Raw genomic sequence first — 20,127 nt, 5'->3', positions numbered from 1 at the left:
GGACTGCTGCTGTGAAGAAAGTCAGCACTTTAATAAAAACACTAAGAACTCAAGGTGCTTTCTTTTACCTCCTCTGTATTAATTACAGTTTCAGTTCTGCCAAAGATATCATTGCCAGTAATCCCACTCTTGACAGCTGTGGCTTCACGTTCACTAAGCAGCTATTACAATGAGTGAAGTACATCTTGGAGGCGTTGCAATCTGCACAGAAATTCTCCTGAATCCAAAGGTGAAGGACGAGAAATGGGTCAGGAATGATTAAGCACTTCAGTAGATGCAGCTGGAACTCCTGGCTCTGTCCGCAGATCTCACCTGTACCTCTCTTACCTGTAGATCAGTGAGCGTACACTGTAAAACATTTCTTCTAACAATATTCATCATCATCGTAAGTTTCCCAAAAAGCAGTTATCTGAGTTTTATTTTTAGCATTAAAATTTGAAGCTCTCCATTCCACTCCTATCTCTTCCACTAAATCCAGCTGCATATCTGAGAACTATTTCATCTTCCCCTGACTGTTTCTCGTCCTACAGTGTTATCCACTAGGCTTGTTTATATTCACCATGCAGACAAAGAGACATTCTGGTCACAAAGTGAATATCTCGATAAAGCCCTGACTGTATATCAAAAACAGAGCTGTTTCAAGACATGAATAAGAAAGTCTATTCTGGTTATCCAGGATTTAAAATTATTCTAGTTTCTCTATTCAGTGCTGTTCTAATTATTTTTTTTTTCCTTGGGATGTGCTTCAGGTTTGGATTCCTTTCTCACCTTCCAGGCACCACCTTCAAGCAAATAATGGGAGAGACAACATAAAAGAGAAATCAGATTTCAATTGATATTGTGATGAAAGGAAAGAGCATGGAAAAGCATCCAGAGAGGAGTGAGGTTTGAGAAACAAGCACTGTTTATTATCACCAACTAGAGACTAATCACAGTAAGGTATTTATGGTCTTCTTATTTGCAAAATACAACACTATTGTGTTGACTGAATTAAAAATGTGGAGCTGAGCCCTTAAACTCCCACAAAATCCAACAGGAAATTAAGTCATTTTAGGGGTACTGCTCCATGTAAGTAAGCATAAGTAACAGTCATGGCCCTGCCCTAGAGTCAAGGACCAGCACACTGAATCAGGAACCAATGTATGGTGTTCCATGGCCTCTCTAACTTATACCTCTTCCAGCTGCAAATTCTTTCTGTAGAGATGTTTTTTGGTTCTGTGTTCAACAGGAAGAATGGAAGAGCATGCAATTTAGCCTACCTCACAATGAGGTAGAAGCTCTCCTGAAAAATGGAAGAAGGTTTGAGTCACAGAATGGCTTGGGACCTCAAGGAGCACTCAGTTCCAACCCCCCTGCCTTGGGCAGGACAGCCTGCCATCACATCAGGTTCCCCAGAGCTCCATCCAACCTGGCCTCGAATGCCTCCAGGGATGGGGAACCCACTGCTTCTCTGGGCAGCCTGTGCCAGTGCCTCATCACCCTCTCAGTGAAAAATTTTCCCTCGATATCTAATCTAAAACTCCCCTCTTCTACTTCAAAACTGTTCCCCCTTATCCTATCACTATCAACAAGATTGTACAAGATTGATTCCCCACTCTCCTTCCTAGGCTCGTGCTCCAAAGATGGTTAGCTTTCTTCCAATTTGTTTTACTAGTAGCCTGAGCAAGCCAAAGTTTCTATGAGTATTATTTATAGACTTGGAACAGATCTGAAAAAGTTGCCAGCCTTCATGAAAGAGAGTTCATGCACTCCAACATCACTAAGCACGAAACTCCGAAACTCCATTAAGCAGTAACAAAGGTTTTCCTAGCATCTCCTTGATCAGCTTAGAGATGTGATAACACAAAGGAGACTTGCTGACTACTAATTAATCTCATCAGGAACTGCTTTCAACTGAAAGCACTACATTCTTTCACGAAGCTGATGGCATTTGTTAGAAGCTGTCACCCAAAAAAAGCATGGCATTTTTTTAGTTCTACAAAAAAGTACTAAAAGCTCGGAACTTTAAGTCATTTGCTCTCTTTCTGAGGCAGTTTTGAATTTACTTGAGCATTACTTGCTTTTGAAACTGTTTCCAACAAAGCATCATCTCTAGAGGTCCCTTCCAACCCCTACAATTCTGTGATTCTGTGATTCTGTGATCTCATCCCTCTGTTGCTACTGGGAGATCTACCTGGAACAAGCTTTCCAACACAACTCCTGTAATGCATGAAGGGACCATCTCACCATTACTAAGTGTAAGCAGACAGCAGACCACCTGCTCAGCACTGTTTTAAGGCTCCTTGCAGAACAGACTGCAATTCCCAGCATCTGCTGCTATGGGAATACAGTCAGGGCAGAGTAAAGACCAGTACTCCCCACAGTCCTCAGGTTTTGTTTTTTCATTTTTTCATCACTATATCTGTAGAGTTACTCCGTTACAGATGCATGCTAATGTAATGCCTTATTTTCTATTCTTTATGTGTTAACCAAATGGGGTGGAAGCCCTGGCTCGGGATTCGCCTGCATTGTAATGACAGTGTCCAGCACTATCCTCAGCCAGTGTGGTTTGCAGATGCCTTAGGCCAAACACATCATGGCAGTGAATGCTGCTATAAACTCAGAATTTCCTCCCTTCCATCATCCCCATGTTTGATGCCCCACCGCATGCCATCGGCAGTTCTTGCACACAAGCTCAGTGAACTGAACCAAAGCCAGTGTTGTAAATACTGGAAATCTGCTCTCAGTACCAGTAAGCTAACTTGGACAAAGGGCTGCTCAATACCAGGGAGTCCCAAAAACCTGTAATACCTTATTTCTGATGGTAACACTGAGTTCTGCACCAAATGCACAGATGTGGATATCAGTACCAGCAGTTGGTTCACATAAAGGTATTTTAAAGGTAGTTTATACTACAACTATATGAGGCCTAAAAGGAGGGCAGGGAACAGACATCAGCTTTGTAGCTTCTCAGCTACAAAAGATAAAATGTTGACCTTCATTTTCAAAGCAATTCAAGCCAACCATTAAAAGACGGCTTGTATTCAGCGAGTCATCAATGGAGCTGTATCTTGGAATTCCAGCACGTATAAAAGACCAGGAGTTTGATCTAGTATTTCATGATTATAGTACCAGCCTTGTTAAATAGAGAACAAAACATACCAGAGAGAAGCTGTACCGTGATTACCCTTAATCAACATTTTTACTACTAACCCTCCCAGCAGGTTTGCCTTGCACTGTGAAAATTCTTGCAGATAAAGCAAGTCCCATACCCTTGGGAGCATTCTGTTTATCAAAGATGAATTTAACAGAGTTTTCAAAACAAAATTTTCTCTTTCAAAACCTTTTGATGAATTACTACTACAACATTTTATTAGCCGAATACTTGCATACACAGATAAATGATTTCTTTCAATTCTTACTTTTCTGGGTGTGCAGAAGTGTATTTTAAAAAGGGCTGTCAGCAGATCTGCCTGGGCGAGCTGGCCAAGTGAAGGGGCATTCCCTGCAACACAGCCCAGAGAGCAGATGGAGCTTCCTCTCCCCTCAAGTGTCAGCCACAGCTTAACCAGGTTCAAGGACAACTGCAGCAGAACATATGGCACACCTAAATTCTGTTGTCTGACACAGTGAAGAGGCAGACTATCAAAAGCAATGAAGAGTGAGATTAGATCTGTGGAGGAAAGAGTGCAATCAGAATGAACAGCAGCATTTGGAGCCGCCATGGATATGAAGCTACACATTTCACAGATACTTTTTAAAACAAATTTTAATTGATAAACTTGAAAATATATACATAAGCAATGCAGAAAACTTGAGGCAAATTCACTTCCTGTTGCATCTCTATTTAAATTAATAGTAAGATCTGCTCACTAATGGCAATATAACTTACTGATGGTGCTCTGACCTAACAGTTTTTCACAAACTAGCAAGAGATGATGAACTGCAAGTTGAATGTATTTCTTATGCCCACTGCTTTCTAAATCATTTATTTCTTGCTGAGGTATTTTTATGTTTTTAAACATGATATACTTTGAGATAATACATCATTTAGAGCTAAATCTTTTAAAGAGAATGAATTAAGATCTCGGTATAAAATTGTAACAAAATAAAAACGTAGAAAGGCTTTACATAAAAAGTGTCACGAGTGAGGTAAACAAAGAGTGCCACTGATGTGAAGTTGAGAAATAAAGTTCATGAGGGCCTGAGCAAAATGAAACTGCTTTGCGTTCACAAAGTTCAGCCTGCTCAAATGTGACATCATACTCATCTACATCAGTTTTATGTCATACCAAAAAATAGAGCGTAACTGAGGGAAAATTACAGCAGTTACACAAGCTGCAATATTTGAACTAACATTCTCCCACAAAAGAAAGTAAGTTCCAGTTGATAAATGAGCAGATGCACATCAGTTGAAGTGCATTCCTGAGGGTGCACCAGAACTGCCCTAAACAGCGTAGCACAGACGGGGGCAGAGCGCCGTACTGCTGAAGCTTCACAGCCACAACAGATGCCTGGCCTACTTCATTCAAAAGAATACTCCAGTTAAAACCTGAACAAAATGGAAATAGACAAAAGAATCTTTCCAGATTAACAACCACTTTTATGGAGAAAGAAAGTTCACGTAGCAGTGGCACAAAATAAAGAAATCACAAACATAACCCACAGAGAATGCTTTACCAAGATAAACTCTGCAAAAAAGAACAACATAAAAGGAACCATAGAAAATTCTTCAGTCTTTCAAGTGATGACTGTACGTAAAACAATGACAAAAACTCATAAACTGAAAATTTAAATAAGATACTTCTCTATTTTTCTTTGCTATGTTTAAAGTAATGCAAAATGTCAAGTATGTAGCCCTAGAGAACAAGATAACAGAGCACAGAAACCGAAATGATGTCCCAGGCCATCAACAACAATAACGGCACTCTGGCAAATATCCACAATCAATATAGGGCAAAAACCTAAAAGAGAAGACAAGCAGAGAGCAGACCCACTACATACATAAATAACAGGGAACAGCAGTGCTCAGATAACATCGTGCAATCGACTGAGGCAAAATGGCAAAGAAAGCGTGCAATTGTACATTCCAGGTAACGCTGCACCACAGGACTACTGACGCACCACTACATACCGTGGGTTATCAAATGCCATTCGTCATGGCCAGCGATCCCAATTCACTGGGAGTTGCTGAGTTTTGTGAAATTAGCTGAATGCCTTCTTTCCTTCATTACAGAAATGATTTCACAGAGAAGCTAGCAAACATTACTAACTCCAGACATTTTACAAAGCAATTCTGAGACTGAAGCTTTACAGCACAACACTGAATTAGTCACCAACTCAGCCACATGGCCACATCTGAACATTCACACTCTTAATTCCCAGTAGAGCTTAAGCAGCTAAGGACAGAGACAGGAACACACATGCTGAGGCCACTATTACATGGAAAATATCAGTGGGTTTTGCCTCTGTTGCAAATGAACACCACCCCTTAACTGTTTTATTTTTGTTCAGGTCATTTTTAATGTCTCCTGTTGGTCGTAAATATTTAACTAACAATATTTGTTTAAACATTTCCCAAATCTTTTCGCATTGTTTAACAATGCTTATAAATTTAGGTCATTCTGCTCATCCTACGGCACAACAAAATACATAGAAAAATAACTTCAACCCCTTTTTTGGGTAGTTATTTTGATTGAGAAACAGGAAACATTGCTATGCCTGAGTTCTTGTTAACAGGAAACATTGAAAGACTACTAACAATCCTTAATCTAAACCTACTGTCTGACAGTGGTAATTGATATATATATGCATGCAAAGGTCATTAATTGTGTCACCAATTAAGGTGACACTCCAGTCACTGTCACACCAACACAGCTGCAGTTCTTCCCTTTCTTTTTCTTGCAAAGCAGCAAAATGCAGCACCCTGTAGATACTGTGTAATTGTTTGAAGTCCAGAAAAATCCAATATTGTGAGCATGTTGAACAATGAAGCGTGGTCTGTCATATCATTCTACAGTGTTTAACACCACGACACTAATTAGCAGTTAAATATACATTATAGGCATCGAGAAAAAAGGGCAGAGCTTCGCAAATCAAAAAACAAGCCAGAATTTCCCTACATAAATGTTTATGTGCTTTAGGGGTAGTAAAAAACATTAAAAAACCTTCTAAATCCTGGAAATCTTTATTTGACCACACTCCACCACAACTACAAGTAATGATTCAAGCTGTATTCAGTGAGGTCTTGTTATAATAAATGTTATAACTTAACAAAAGTAATTATTACATCAGCTCAAGGAGGGAAGGTTTAGACTGGACATCGGGGGAAGTTCCTTACAGAGAGAGTAGTGAGGAGAGTGGTGAGGTGCTGGAACAGGCTGCCCAGAGAGGTTGTGGATGCCTCATCCCTGGAAGTGTTCAAGGCCAGGTTGGATGGGGCCCTGGGCAGCCTGGTCTGGTACCAGATCTGGAGGTTGGTGGCCCTGCCTGTGGGAAGGGGGTTGGAACTTGATGATCCTTGGGATCCCCTCCAACTCAAGCCATTCTGTGATTCTATGATCCTACATGCAGGGAAAAACATACAGGAACGGCTGCAACATCTTTGGATTTCCAGAACCACGCGTTGTTACAGAATCATAGAATCAATTAAGTTGGAAAAGACCATCAAAATCATTGATATCATCAAGTACAACAATCAGACATATCACTAAATCAAACTGATCTCATCACTAAACCACGGTCACAATTTGATAAGCAACACAAGAGCTCACTCTATATTTTACCAATATCAAAATTAAAGTTGCTTCTGGATGAAATTCAGCTACTTCCTTTGCCAGAGTTCACAACTGGCAACATAATTAATTTTCTGAGGTAAATGAAGCCTTAACCCCAGCATGGCTGAGGTAGGCAGGAGCTCTGGGTCCATACCTCAGACTCTGCAGTGCCCGGGTGCTTCCTCCATCAAGTAGCCCAGAACTGAGCCCAGCACTGCAGATGAGGCCTCACCAACACTCAGGGAGGGGCAGCGTCAGCCCCTCAACCTGCGGGTAGTACTTTACCTAGCTAAGCCCAGGATACCATTCACCTTCTTCGCAGCAAGGACGCAATGGCTCACGTTCAGTTTCGTGTCCACCTGAGCCCCATGTCCTTCTACACCAAGCTGTCCTCCAGCCCAGCAGCGCCCACTGTGTCCTGCTGCTAGGTTGGTTCCTCCTCTGAACTTTGTGATATTACCATCAGCTGACATCTCCATTCTGTCAGTTTTTAAGCTACCTCACTGTCTGCTCTTCTAGGCCATACTTCATCACTTCTCCATAAGGATGTTATGTCAGAGGCATCACTGAAGTGAAAGTAGACAAATTCCTATAACTCTCCCTTCACGCTCCAGGCCAGTCATTTCATAGCAGAAGATTATCAGGTGGGTCAAGTGTGACTTCTCCTTTTTAATGGAGAAAACTTACTGGTAATGACTGTATTATGCTCTTGTACTTAAATACAGTATGTAATCATTTTTGATCTACTGCTACAAAGACTGGAAACTGTTTAACTGGCAATAAGGAGAAAAGAAGAAAAAAAAATTAACTCAATTTAATGGTATTTACTCCTTCGCACACCTTAAAATATTGACATGAAAGCAATGTGAAAATATAAAGAATACAGCTTTCAGTCAGTCTACCAGATTACAGAGGTGAGACAAAACTGAGCTACTGCTTCAGAGGAAACTGCTGGGCAAAGAAGAAGAAAAAGCTGTGCACTCTGGCAGTCTCATGCTCTTAAACACCATACTGAAATGTTCTCAGTTTCATTAGTGCACTTTGCCACATTTCAAAGGATCACAGAATCACCAAGGTTGGAAAAGACCTCCAGGATCACCCTGTTCAACCATCAACCTTCCACCAATATTTCCTCCCTAAACCATGTTCCTCAGTACAACATCTAAACGTAATTTCTAAATGCCCAGCTTATGACTGTTATATTTTTTCTAGGGTGCTCAATAATCTCCAGAATCATCAGTTCACCCTGGTCTGCTCTTGTGAAAAAAACTGGAGTATTCAAATATTCTGATTATTCCAGTTAAGAAGTACAGGCGCATGAAGTCTACAGGACAATTACTTAGTTCAGTCCTAGCAAACAACAATTTTCGGACTGCTAGGTAGGCAGAGCTAACAGGAGAATATATACTTAAATATCTCTGATATGGAGATTCTGATTAAATATGTGAGTATCTAAATGTGCCAGTCCATCTTAAAAAATTACTGCAAATTTAAAAGATGCAAAAATGATTAAAACCTGGACAAAACCTTGCAATGTTTGTTTATCATGAAGACCATGACCTAGCTGAATTAGGCAGGAGCTTGATAATATGACTTTCAAGAGCCTCTATGGCTTGTTGCTTTTGAAAAATAACATGAATAGTAAAACACGTTATGAAATTAAAGGCACAAGGCCTACATACAGCGTCAAGTGAATACAAAAAGATAGCCTTTCAACATGAACCAGCATCTTACACCCTTGAGATTACGCACTGAATGCTCAGGTAGATGGAAACTGCAGAAAAGAACATGAAGAAGTTACAGATGTGCACAGGGTAAGAAGCACTGCTGCAGGTGTGCCAACACAGAGCACACGGAGCACACAGGGCTGAATTCTGCATTCACACCTTCCACTGACTTTATCGTATGGAAATATCTGAGGGAGCTGACGGATCTCTTAAATCAATTTAGTGAGTAAAATTAGCTTCAGCTCTCACTAGAATACTCACCATATAAAAAGGACACCAGAGAACAACAGGTATCACTTTGTACCACTTAACTGCGGGAATAGCAGCTACTTTTTTAATAGATTATTCATGGCCTGTAAGTTCAATAGTGCTGAAGGAAATTCCATACCTGAGGAGAATTAATAGACGTTGCTAGACAATACAGTGGCCTATTAGAACCATAAGAAAAGAGAAGGAAATTGCCTGTGCCATTGCTCACTATTACAACTCCTTAATCTTAGTTGGAAAATACTCAATTCCACCTTACAAGAGGAGCACTGCCTCTTAGTCCTCAAGTATTTTTCTTTATGAATATACCGGAGATGCTATTATGCTCCTCTTCAGACTTTGCCATCCCTCATTGAGCAAGATAAATTTACTAAACCCCCTGTTTTACGATAGAACTAACCAAGAAAAAGGAAGATTAAGAGCACCAAGTTGCTGCAGCTCTCCTGCAAACTCACGCATCTGATGTAGAATCCACCACAGTCCTGATGAAGTCTCCTTAGTGAGTTACAAAAGGACATCCAGAATTCCCTGCCGCTACCAAAACATGTTGCTTCATGTACCTAGAATTCCATTTCCCATCCTCACAGCTGCATCACACTGCGGGTTGTCGCTGTTGTTCTGTGCAAGCTACTCACAGAGTGGCTTTCTCCTTAATTCTCCCTCCCTACAAAAGAGTCGCTGGTTTGCAGTCTAACTGTGTAGCCCATAAATCCATATCCTCAACTCAAGTCCTCGCAGTCACGCATATTTTACCACAATCCTATGCAATGCTAAGGCTTCCCACTTGCTGACATTAGCAACTGCTGCTAGCATGCTCCAACTTCCTAAGACAGGACTACTGAAATTTTTCAATTGCTATATCTTATCAAAGGCAGACACTAATTTATCTGACATACACTACCTCTCATAAATTCATCCAGATGTATTCTATTTTTCCATTTGCCTCCCTGCCTTTGATTATTCTTTTTTCTTTATTGCTTTGCTATAAGAAAGAAAAAGAGATTAATAATTTTCAAGCTGCCAAAAACATCTCCTCAGTGTGTTTTGGAAAATAGCCACTGTTCGCTCTTTTACAGTTAAATCCCATCTCCATTTTTATATTGCTGTCTGTTCTGTTTGTTTTGAAATGTATTTTAAAAGACTTTCTGAAACACAACTTCTTCCTTCCAGCCACCATCCAACCTGAGTGCTAGAACTTCTGTTCATCTTAATTTCACCATAAGAACTTTCACTGTAAGAGTCTCTCATTGCACATTTATTTCACTCTAAACCCCGAATCCATGTTCAACCTGACCAACTGTACTAAAAAAGAAGGCACAATATTACAATACACTGGGGCTGATAGCTCTAATCATAACCTCACACTTACTGTGTGATGTCTCACTTCCCCTCCTGTTACATATTCAATGGATAAACAGCTTTTCACTAGTCAGATTATTTTCCTTTACAAGGTCAAACTCTGCTTGACTTCTGGCACCATCTTATTCACACTTTAAAACTTCTGAACTCTATGGCAACTTCCATTTTTTCAACAACCACTTTTGCCACTCCTTGCAAATTCTTGGCTAGCTTCTGCTATTCTCTTTGGCTGACTTCTCTTGTAGTCAGATCTGCAATTCTTCGGCTCATGTACTCTGCCTTTTTCTGGAATGCAAATTCTGAATGTAAGAGGCTCCAAGAACCCCACCGTTAGCTCCCTTGGTGCTCTGGTTCACCTCATTTCAATCCATTTCCCTACAGCTTCTCAGCTGGCATATCTGAAATTCAAAACCTTTAATTAGAAGCCCTTTCAATTTAAACCACATAAACCTCTGATTCATTCAATCAATCAGTGCAAACTCTTTTTCTACAAATGGCTCTTTTAGAATGTCCTCTGTGCTTATAAAACCAAGTTCAAAGGAACTGTATTTCTGTTTAGTTCACTATCTGTGTATCAACACTGCAGCCAGGAATAACTGGTCCCTGGACCTAGCAGTGCAATTCAAGTCTCCACAACACTCTGTGCACTAGACAAATAGCTTTATTCCATCTACTGTGCTCCAATATCACTTCCTCTATATTTAATACGAGAAAACTCTTCCACATTTAAAATTATCATGTGCCAAGGCTCCCAGACAGTGAAAGCATACAATTCCAGCTCAATAACGCACTTCACATGAGATAACTATGCAGAAGAGACTTGCCTTTTAATGTCTAAAATAGCAACTTGTTCTGTAATGTTTCATCTTGCTGTTCTCTACCTGAGAGCATCCAGCCTCTTTACAGGAAAAAGCCAATTTCTTGTTCCTTTCCCTGACAAAATATATAAAACGTTTTGCCAAGATTTCTTGTAACAAACGTAACCGAAATACAGAGCTTGGTCCCAGAAATACTTTATATATTCTACTACCAGAAACTAGTTTTAAGCTGTTAACTTCTACAAATAGTCAGTTTGCACCATTATCTCTGCAACATAGCTCATTTTATTACTACTTATTCTGTAGATTTTCCACAGTTTGTAGCACCTGAAAAAATGCATAAAGCCCTTTTACATAGGGTGTTTCAAGCTACCTAAGCATGAGCTCAGTACCCCAAGCTATTTTATAACTGAAAATTAACAGAGCTGTTAAACAACTTTGTCTGTTTTATGGAGTTCAAACACCTGCATAAAGGTTCAGTGTCATGTTCAGTATTATCGCAGAAATCTGCAACAGAGCCTAAGCCCACTTAATTCCTAGTTTCATGGAGTCATGAATGAGTAAGGCTGCAAAAGACCTCTAAGATCACCGGTCCAACCATCCACCTACCACCAGTATTTCCGACTAACCCTCACAGCTGCCTTCCGTTCCTCCTGTTGTAAGCAAAGCACAGACGCAGCAGAAGTAGATTTAAGGAAACACTCTTCCACTGGCTTCAGAAGGAAGCTGCACGTCTATATTTCTCTGTAATTTAAAATTCCTAAAAAACCCATTCAAAACCACTCATTTTAAATATCAGATAGCCTGAGGATCCCTCTGCAAGTTCTCCTTTGACATCTGCCTTCAAGAAGTGCCTAAGATGCACCAGAACCACTTCATTTATAGAACCATGAGCTCACTGAGGCTGGAAGGGACGCGTGGAGATCATCTAAACCCAATTCCATAGGCACTCAAGTAAAACACGATTAGAAGCATTGGCAAGGTTGGCAGCTGGGACCATAATTGCTTGTGGGAAAGTAATCTTCATTTATGACAGCTGTGAACCAAAAAAACACTTGATCAAGATTTTAAGAGTGGATAAATCCCACACTAAACATTGAATCAGCAAAGAGATACTTCCTTTTTCAACACTAAAATTTGACAACATTGCAAGCATACTTTATTTTGATGTTTACTAGTCAAAATTTTGGACAGCAAAAATTACCAAAGTGACTGTAGTGTCAAACTGTTTCAGATTCACTCTTCGCCACCATTTAGAAACCTGAAAAAGTTTTAGTGAGAAAAAATGAGGAATAATTAAAGAAGAAAAAAAAAAAGTACTCCTGGAATTGATTATTTACTGAGAAGAAAACAGCATGCAGTTCCTAAGAAATTTAAAAACAACTAGAGATACAAATGCCACTTATATTTAAACTGACCTTCAGTCACAGCACTTCTGGGAAAACCTCTTCATGAGGCTCACATGAAAAAAAGAGTGAAGTACAAAGTCAGATCCCTGATGACAATGGGAACAAAACACGATCTGGAAAGCTGAAATGCTGTATTTACCTTGAACGACAAGAGAGAGGAGCAGCCTATGAAGCATGGACAGAGATTATAACTCTTTTGTCTGAAATTAGATGCAGTATGGGATGGGACATCCACTGTACACGCTTCACTCCCGTTAAGTCCTCTCCCACTGATCCTACAATGCAGGTCTCCCAAGGAAGCTTTGTGCAATCCTGAAACTGCATGGTACCATCTTTGCACCCCGAGCTCCCTCCTACCCACCTGGTGTTCTGACTGCACCCTACCCAACTCTCCGGCCCCTCAGCCATGCCAGGCACAGTCCGTGCAGCAAACATCAATTTCTGCAAGCAGCTTTGACTGGTTTATCACATTCCTTGTGCCAGAAATAGGGTATCTACTGGAGATGCAGCCATCAGCTACTGGTACACCAGAATTGAAAGGAAGAAGAGAGGCAGGCATTAACCTGCCATCCTAATTCTATCCAAGATGGAGGAAGGATGGTTCTTTTTAAAAAAAGTCTATGATATACGTGGACGATGAATACACTTTCCACATTCCAACAAATGGAAATTAAGAGTTAATGAATCACATGCTGCTGGCCAGCCCTGCCTAATAATCCCATAATGTCTGGGATGCAGCATATAACTGAACTCCCAGGCAACCCTGCAAAACTCAACAAACGGCCAATAAGCCACAGAAATTCCGTGTTTTTTCCTTTTTTTTTTTTTTGGTAGAAAAGCATCCCTGAGAAAATCATTTGATTACACTTCTTTCTCATCACACCTACAGAACATTTTCACTTCTTACACTTGGGAGTTTCAGCTCTGCCACTGAGCAGATACTAAATACCTCCTCACAAGAACAATCCAGTGCTGACCAAGGCCTCCATATTGCTACGCAGACACTCCACAAGCAATTAACGTGCACAAACCCTGTTCAGCAACATGCAGACTCATGCCCACTCCCACTAGGAGCTCCTTCTTACCTCCCTTTGGAACATTTCTATGATCAGCACAGAGCAGACACACACCTGCTCAGAGCAGGCAGGCAGTGCTCCAAGAACCAAGAAACTCACCCAGGCAGACACAGTCTCCATGCAGCCACCAACTGCAGGATAGCTGAGGTCAGCACATAACCCCATAAACCTGCAGTGAGGTCCCATGGAACACAGGATGGGTGACAGCAAATCACAGCCTGTAACAGAGGAATTTCCCGTATCCACTGTCCTGTGTGCTTCTCTCCAGAGCAAGTTTCCAAATCAGTTTCCTGCTCAGGTGATAAGCAGAATTCAATCTTTCTTCAGTTGGATGAGTAAGGTTTTATTTGGTCACCTTTCTGCCTGTATCTCAATGTTTGTCATAGTCCAAAGCATCTTCACTAATGCAACAAAACAGTTCCCCTAAGTGGTGACAGAATCTCTGCTCTTCCATCTTAGCACTTTTTTCATGTATTTCTTAGACACCTCCCTGAAAATTTGCATGGAACAAATGGTTTAACCATTACCAACTCAAAGATGTTTATGCTGCTGAGACCCTCGAGTAACAACTTTAGGGCACTACCCACTCACTTCACAGGTTACAAATTCACACTCTGATTTCATTATTTCAAAGCTCACCTGTATGAGAATGGAGGTATGATACTGTGAAATCAGCACTACCTACCGCAGCATTTAAGCACAAATTGCTTCATTTTAATAAAGGCTAAACAGTTTTCAGCAGTTCAGAAAATACTCCTAAATTGCTTTGTGTTTTCCTTTCTCATGCACAACATGCGTATGGCAAAGTTTCAGATAAGTATTAAGGAAAGAAGATATTCTCTCTAATGCACGAAATGGCCAAAATTGGAAATATTCTTACATAGTGGCACACTTTTCTGCTAGCAAGCATCCCTGCAATGTACAGCTAAAGTGGCTCGCCTGCTGAATATGTATGGTACAAATGCAAGAGGGGACTGGAGGACTCTGTGCATTGATCACTGATAGGCATTTGCTGGACAGAAGCTGCTCCTCAAAGCCAGCTCTCAGCCTTCTTGCAGCGTGCTGAATTAGTGAGGCCATCAAAGAGGCCACACAAGACCCGACAGGGACAGGTTTCTGTCCCCAGCTGCCATCCCAGCTCCCTGCCTGCAGCAGCACAGCCAGGGCAGGCCATGGGGAAGGGCAGGCAAGCTTGCTGTCCTTCATGACTTGGCTATACTTCTTCCTCCTGCAAGGCATCGCTTCTTCCTCCCCATGTGGTCAACAGGTCACATGTGCTTGAGGGGCACAGGACACAACACATCACCCCTCCTGCATTGCTTTCTCTCAATGCAGCTTTTACTCTGCTTTCCTCCTGGCTACAGTGAAGATGTTAAAAGAATTAAAGACACGATTCTTTTACTTTGGGCAAGCAAGAATGCCTTATTCCAAAACCCACAATAGATACACTCTTTCATTAGTCAAGTATATAATTGTTAGAGCATTGTTCTGATGGACTGTTATTATCACTTGAAAATATATAACATGACGTAAATATAGCGTGAAACTCCTGAGCAGAAAAACGTTTCACCTAAACAATAAAAGAATATTTGACAGTAACTCAGAGCACAGCAATACACAGTCAGTGTTACTCTGAGCCCTTTCAAAGCAGCAAGCGCAGAAAACCCTACCATCCAGAGTAACGTCACTGTGGTTGCTTTCCAAATTCTTATCTTTCCTATCTATAATAAACATAATAAAGCCAATTTGTGTTGACTGCTTCCAGAAGACAGAGAAGTCATCTTACGTGCTAGTGCAGCCAGAGGGCAAGGAGAGGGAGGGGGCACCTTCCAGAATCCTGTGTAACAGAAGTTTTCTCTGCTTCATCTCCAAAAAATTTAAAGAAATTCAGCTCATTTAATTACATGAATAATCCAGAGGGAGCACAAACACTGTTGGAATTTTTGGTCAATGACACAAGCCTAAATAAAATACTAACAACAAAAAAATTCCATTATCTTGGCACTGAATATTTTGTTTCAGTCTAAAGAATGGTCGCCTCCGAGCATGAAGAGCATACGGCCATTCCCCTTTCTCCATACCACAATTAATGGATGCCAGAACCTGCTTGCTTCATTCAGATTGAGATTTCCTAGCAGAGCTATGCATACCTTACCCTAACACAAACCACAGGTAGTGCAAACACAAATTTTATAAACAACATTACTTCACATTCAATAGTAAAATTTTTTTAGTTGACTTTGTAATTTTCATTACTGAACTCACACAGAAACAATAAAGTGCATTTTGATGAAAGATCTTTGATTTAAAAACGTGTATACTTCAAGTACTCCACCACATTTAGCCTTTCAAGAGCCCTTTCTGAAAAAAATGACTGTGTTTCTGGATGTTCATTAAACATAAGTTGGAAATAGAGTACTTCTATACATAACTCCAGGACTCCACAGTGAAATACTGCTACAAAAACATGACTAGTTATTCCTTTCTAGCTGAAAATACCCCAAATAGTCTGCATTCCTGCCTGCAGTTCCAAGGTGTTCAAGAACACACCTGGAAGAACTCTGCAAGAAACTTAGCTTTCATTAAGTGTTACAGGCAGCTGACTTCCACCTTTCTGTAGCTTCTTACTTGCACTGACTAACACTGACACTAAATACTCATATTAAGATCTAATAAGGTTTTAAAAAGTAAAAATGCTACTAGAAAAGGTGATACTAATTCAGATGCAGAACAGTAACTGCCCTCTGCTATTGAGACAAAGCCACTTTACTACAGCACACTGTACTTCATGGCATAGTGTGTAAACACAGTGACTTCAGAATACCTGAAAGCTGAAGCAAAGCCATCCAGTCTAAAGAAGCTGAAGTTTCAATGGAGAAAAAAAAAAACAACAACCAGTCACCGAACACCCTCTCCTATGCTCACCATGTCATTACAGTTCAGCCATGTCCATCAGAATATGCATTAAAATTCTCAGACTCCACAGACTCCCGAGCCTCCATTCTCAATTTCAGTGAGCTCAGATAGCCACCAAGCAGCCTAGGAAATGACACAAGCTAATCAGAGCTCAGCTTGCTTACTTCATTTAGGATTATGCTCACTGGCTGACTGCAAAAAAAGGCTATCAAAAGATCCTCCACAATCAGCACAAGTTCAATTGCCAAAATGTATTTCAAGATGAGTTGCCTTTGAAAATGAACCAAACCACTGGAAAAGAATGAAGGAAACTTTACCTTAATTGGAGCACGGCTAAACTGTATTTTTCTGTTAGCTGGGATTTCATCTTCATCTGGCAATCCATTAATCTCTGAGTATTCCATATCAGGTTCGTAACAGTTATTCTCATCACTGTCATCCTGGTCATCCTGTTCTGTCCCTGTCTCTCCCCAGTCAGAGTTATACCTCGATCGTACTCTATACACGTTGTAGTCAGAATGCATGTACACGTGGGAACTCTGGAAATTATTCCCATCTTCATGCACTTCTTTCTCACTTGCCTCATCATAATGGGTCTCAGCAGCATCTGAAGCAGCATCTGCTGCCAAATCATCCCCTGAAACTAAATTTCTTGGTATTTCTGCAGCTTCAGGTCTATCTGCAATACCCTCTGCATGTTCTGAACGTTCCTTTTGTCGCAACAGAATTTCTGTGTCTGTTTTTGCCTTACTCCTCGCAGAACTGTCCGCAGACCTTTCGCGGTCAAGCACCAGATCCTGTTGACTGGCCCCAGGGCTCTCAACAGAATCAGCACTTGGTTCTGTGTTCTTCTTGACTTCTTCAGCTGTTTTTGAACCCGACACAGTGCCTGTGGTCGCCTTCTGTCTCAGTGCAGGAGGTGCGCTGTTGTGCTGAGAGTGCTCAGCAGACATCGTGCTGGATCCCTGCTTGGCTGGTGGAGACCACGTGCCAGCATCCTTCAAAGGACTAAAGCCCTCGAGGTTTGCAACAGGGGAGGAGATGTTGGTGACGCTGGATGAGAGGTTGAGCGGGTAGTGACCGGTTACAGAGTATTCTTCATTGTTCTCTGACTTTTCCAAAACAACGACGTTGTGTGAGTCGGCGTTTTCAAAAACCGCACTAAGCTGACTCACAGTTGGAGAGACAGTCTCCGTCCTGGGGCTGAGGCTGTCCAGGGAGTCAGTGCTGCCCCTGTGCAACTTGGAGCTGCACCACTCCTCTGCCAGCTCGCTGGAAGCTGCCCTCTCCTTCTTTGGGGAATAGCGATTGGAGTGTCCCACGTCATGAGCGTTGCGCTCAAACATCTTGCGCGTTTCGGTAAACTTGGAGTAAGAAGGGCCATCATGGATGGTGTCAAACCTGCTAATCCTCTCTGAAACAGAAGATTCCAATTTTACAATTGAACCATCTGCTTTCTCTACAAACTCTTTGGGCCTGTTTCGTCTCTGAGGTGATGGAGGGCCACCCTTCCCCCTTGTTTTGGGGGCAGCTCCAGCACCTTCAGTGGGCTCCATGCCCATCTGCATGAATAAGTTCTTAATCCTATTGACATTTGAGCCATATTTCCTCCCCCTGCTCTGAGAGGCCTCTCCTTCCTCTTTCGTTTTTGGGTCTCCATCTGATTTTGGTTTGTCAAAGGTGCTTTTCAGCGCCTGGAACTCAGTCCTGTAAGCATTCCTGTGAGGAGAGGCACTTCGGAGGGTCGACCTTTCTCCCGAAGACTCCGTTTTCATCATGTTTACTTCAGGAGAGCAGAACCAGCTCACATAGTTTCCAAAGAGCCGCACTCAAGTGAGCCGTCCCAGCCCGGGCTCAGGAGGTGCTGCCTGCTGGCAGGGCCATCCCCAGCAGGGCAGGAGGCAGGAGCTAACCCAGCTGGGGTACAGCAGCACAGCCCAGGCCTTCCCAGAGCAGCGGCAGGCTCAACCTGCAAAAGAAAGTGGGGTGTTCTCAATCGTGCCATGCACTTGCACCTCTTTTAATCTAAGCCATTATCTCCTTTTAGTTATCTGACGTATTTACTAAAAATAATGTAAAAAATACAACCTAATGACACACAAACATATGAGAACTTTGTCACTGCAAACTCGGTGTTCTGAGTGTGAGAGCGGATTGTCACTTCCCAAGGAAGTACCATGTCACAAACACACACGCACAGGAAAGGCAACGCACTATGAAAAACATCGCTACTTCTGATATTGAGCTTTTCCAAAAGTAAGACATCGCAAACGACTGAGTTACACACATCAAACTACAGCAATATATATACAGTAATGCAAGGCAATCCGTGCAAACGGCTCTGCTCCCCGAGACAGTCCGCAACCCGCGCTCTCGCAGAGGAACGTAAAGGCACGAATACCATCACGCCCAACGCGCGCTCAGGGGCTCTTCCAAACCAGAACCGGCAGCCCGAGGGAAGCCGCCGTTAGCGCCCTTGCCCGAAGCGGTGCTCGGGGAAGCGCGATCCCCTCGCACAAAGTTGCCCCGTGCCGACCAGCACCGCGGCACCCTGCCCGACCCCGCGCAGCCCGGCCCGCACCCGGGGGCTGCCGGCCCGCACCCGCTCCCGCAGCGCTCCCCCTCCGCCGCAGCTCGCTTCGCGCCTCCGCCACCCGTGCGCGCCAGCCCGGCTTGGGCGCTGCGGGACGGCGACCGCCGTTGCCCGGATCCGAGCGGGTGGCGGCGATCGCCACGGGAGTGGACGGAGGCCCCGCAGCGCGGGCGCGCATCGACCCCGCTATCGGCGGCAACGCGGTCTCGCCCGGGGAAAGGAACTTAAGCCGAGCGGACGGCTCGGAGCCCCGCGGCGGTTCCTCGTGGGCGGGCGGACCGAGGGCGCGGGTCCGGCGGCAGCACCTCGCCCGGCCGGGCCCCGGTTAACGAAAACGCGCTGCCGGGGATCCCCCGCGTCGTCCACCCCGCGCTACGCCGCCTTACCCGGCCGGGAGCCGCCGCGGCTCCGCCAGCGCCCGCCTCAGCGCTGCCCCCGCCGCTCCTCGGGCTTTCCGCAGAAGGAGCGCTGCCGCCGCCCGCCCGACAGGAGGCAGCGACCGCCGCGGCGCCTCAACGCCATTGCAGGCGGCGGCGGCGGCCGGGGCACCGACACGGCTCCGCACGCACACCCGTGGCGGCAGCGCGGGGGAGGAGAGCCGCCGCGCCCCGCCGCAGCCGCGCTCCCGCCCGCCGCCCGCCTCCCCGGCACGGCACGGCGACGCGCCGCGCGGCCCCCGCCCGCCCGCCGCGGGACGCGCCACGAGCCGCCGCCGCCGCTGCCCGCCTGCCGCGCCGCGGCCCGCCGCCGCCGGGTGACAGGTGCCTCACCTCCGGGACGGGCCGCGGTGGTTCGCTCCGCCGCGGGGGCGGGGAGGCGGCCGGCCGCGCTCCCGCTGCAGTCCGGCCCCGGGCGGTTACCGCCGAGCGGCGGGGCCGGGCCCGGCCGCCAGCAGGTTGCCGCCACGCCGCCGCCACGCCGCGGCCCCACCGGGAGCGTCGAGCCCCGCCGCCCCCCGGGGCGCCGGTTTCAGCCTGGAGCCCGGGGAGCGGGGCGGGCCGACTCCCGCGCGAGGCCGACGAGTGGTGTGCCCGGCTCCGCGGGGAGGGCGCTCCCCGTCCCGGGGGCGCAGTGCCGGCAGCGTGCGGCGGAAACCGCCGCCTCCAGCCGCTGTGGGAACCGCTGGCGGGAGCGGCACCGGGTATTCGCTGCGGGTCGAGTGCCGGTACGTTCCTTCTCCAGCTATTAAGAATGAGCCGTTGAACCC

At 44.2% G+C, this 20,127-nt stretch overlaps 1 protein-coding gene across 5 annotated transcripts in view; it reads right to left on the bottom strand.

Moving 5' to 3' along the window:
- The window catches only part of PPP1R9A (protein phosphatase 1 regulatory subunit 9A), a 135,560-nt gene extending 115,732 nt beyond the window's left edge, over positions 1–19,828 (bottom strand). The window contains exons 1-2 of one of the 5 annotated variants that reach the window (XM_085227469.1): positions 19,691–19,828; positions 16,645–18,296 (exon numbers count right to left, since the gene is read on the bottom strand). In XM_085227469.1, coding sequence (XP_085083595.1) covers positions 16,645–18,105 — 1,461 coding nt within the window. In that variant the 5' untranslated portion in view covers positions 18,106–18,296; positions 19,691–19,828. Of the gene's footprint in view, positions 1–16,644; positions 18,297–19,306; positions 19,503–19,690 lie in introns of those variants that run through there. The other 4 variants (XM_085227468.1, XM_085227470.1, XM_085227471.1 and 1 more) reach the window with 4 other exon arrangements.
- Positions 19,829–20,127: the final 299 nt, after the last annotated feature.

This window comes from Meleagris gallopavo, chromosome 6 (genome assembly GCF_905368555.1).
Source record: "Meleagris gallopavo chromosome 6, MGAL_WU_HG_1.1, whole genome shotgun sequence".
Taxonomy (NCBI): domain Eukaryota; kingdom Metazoa; phylum Chordata; class Aves; order Galliformes; family Phasianidae; genus Meleagris; species Meleagris gallopavo.
The sequence above is the reverse complement of the archived record's forward strand: the minus strand, read 5'-3'. Positions and strand labels throughout refer to the sequence as shown.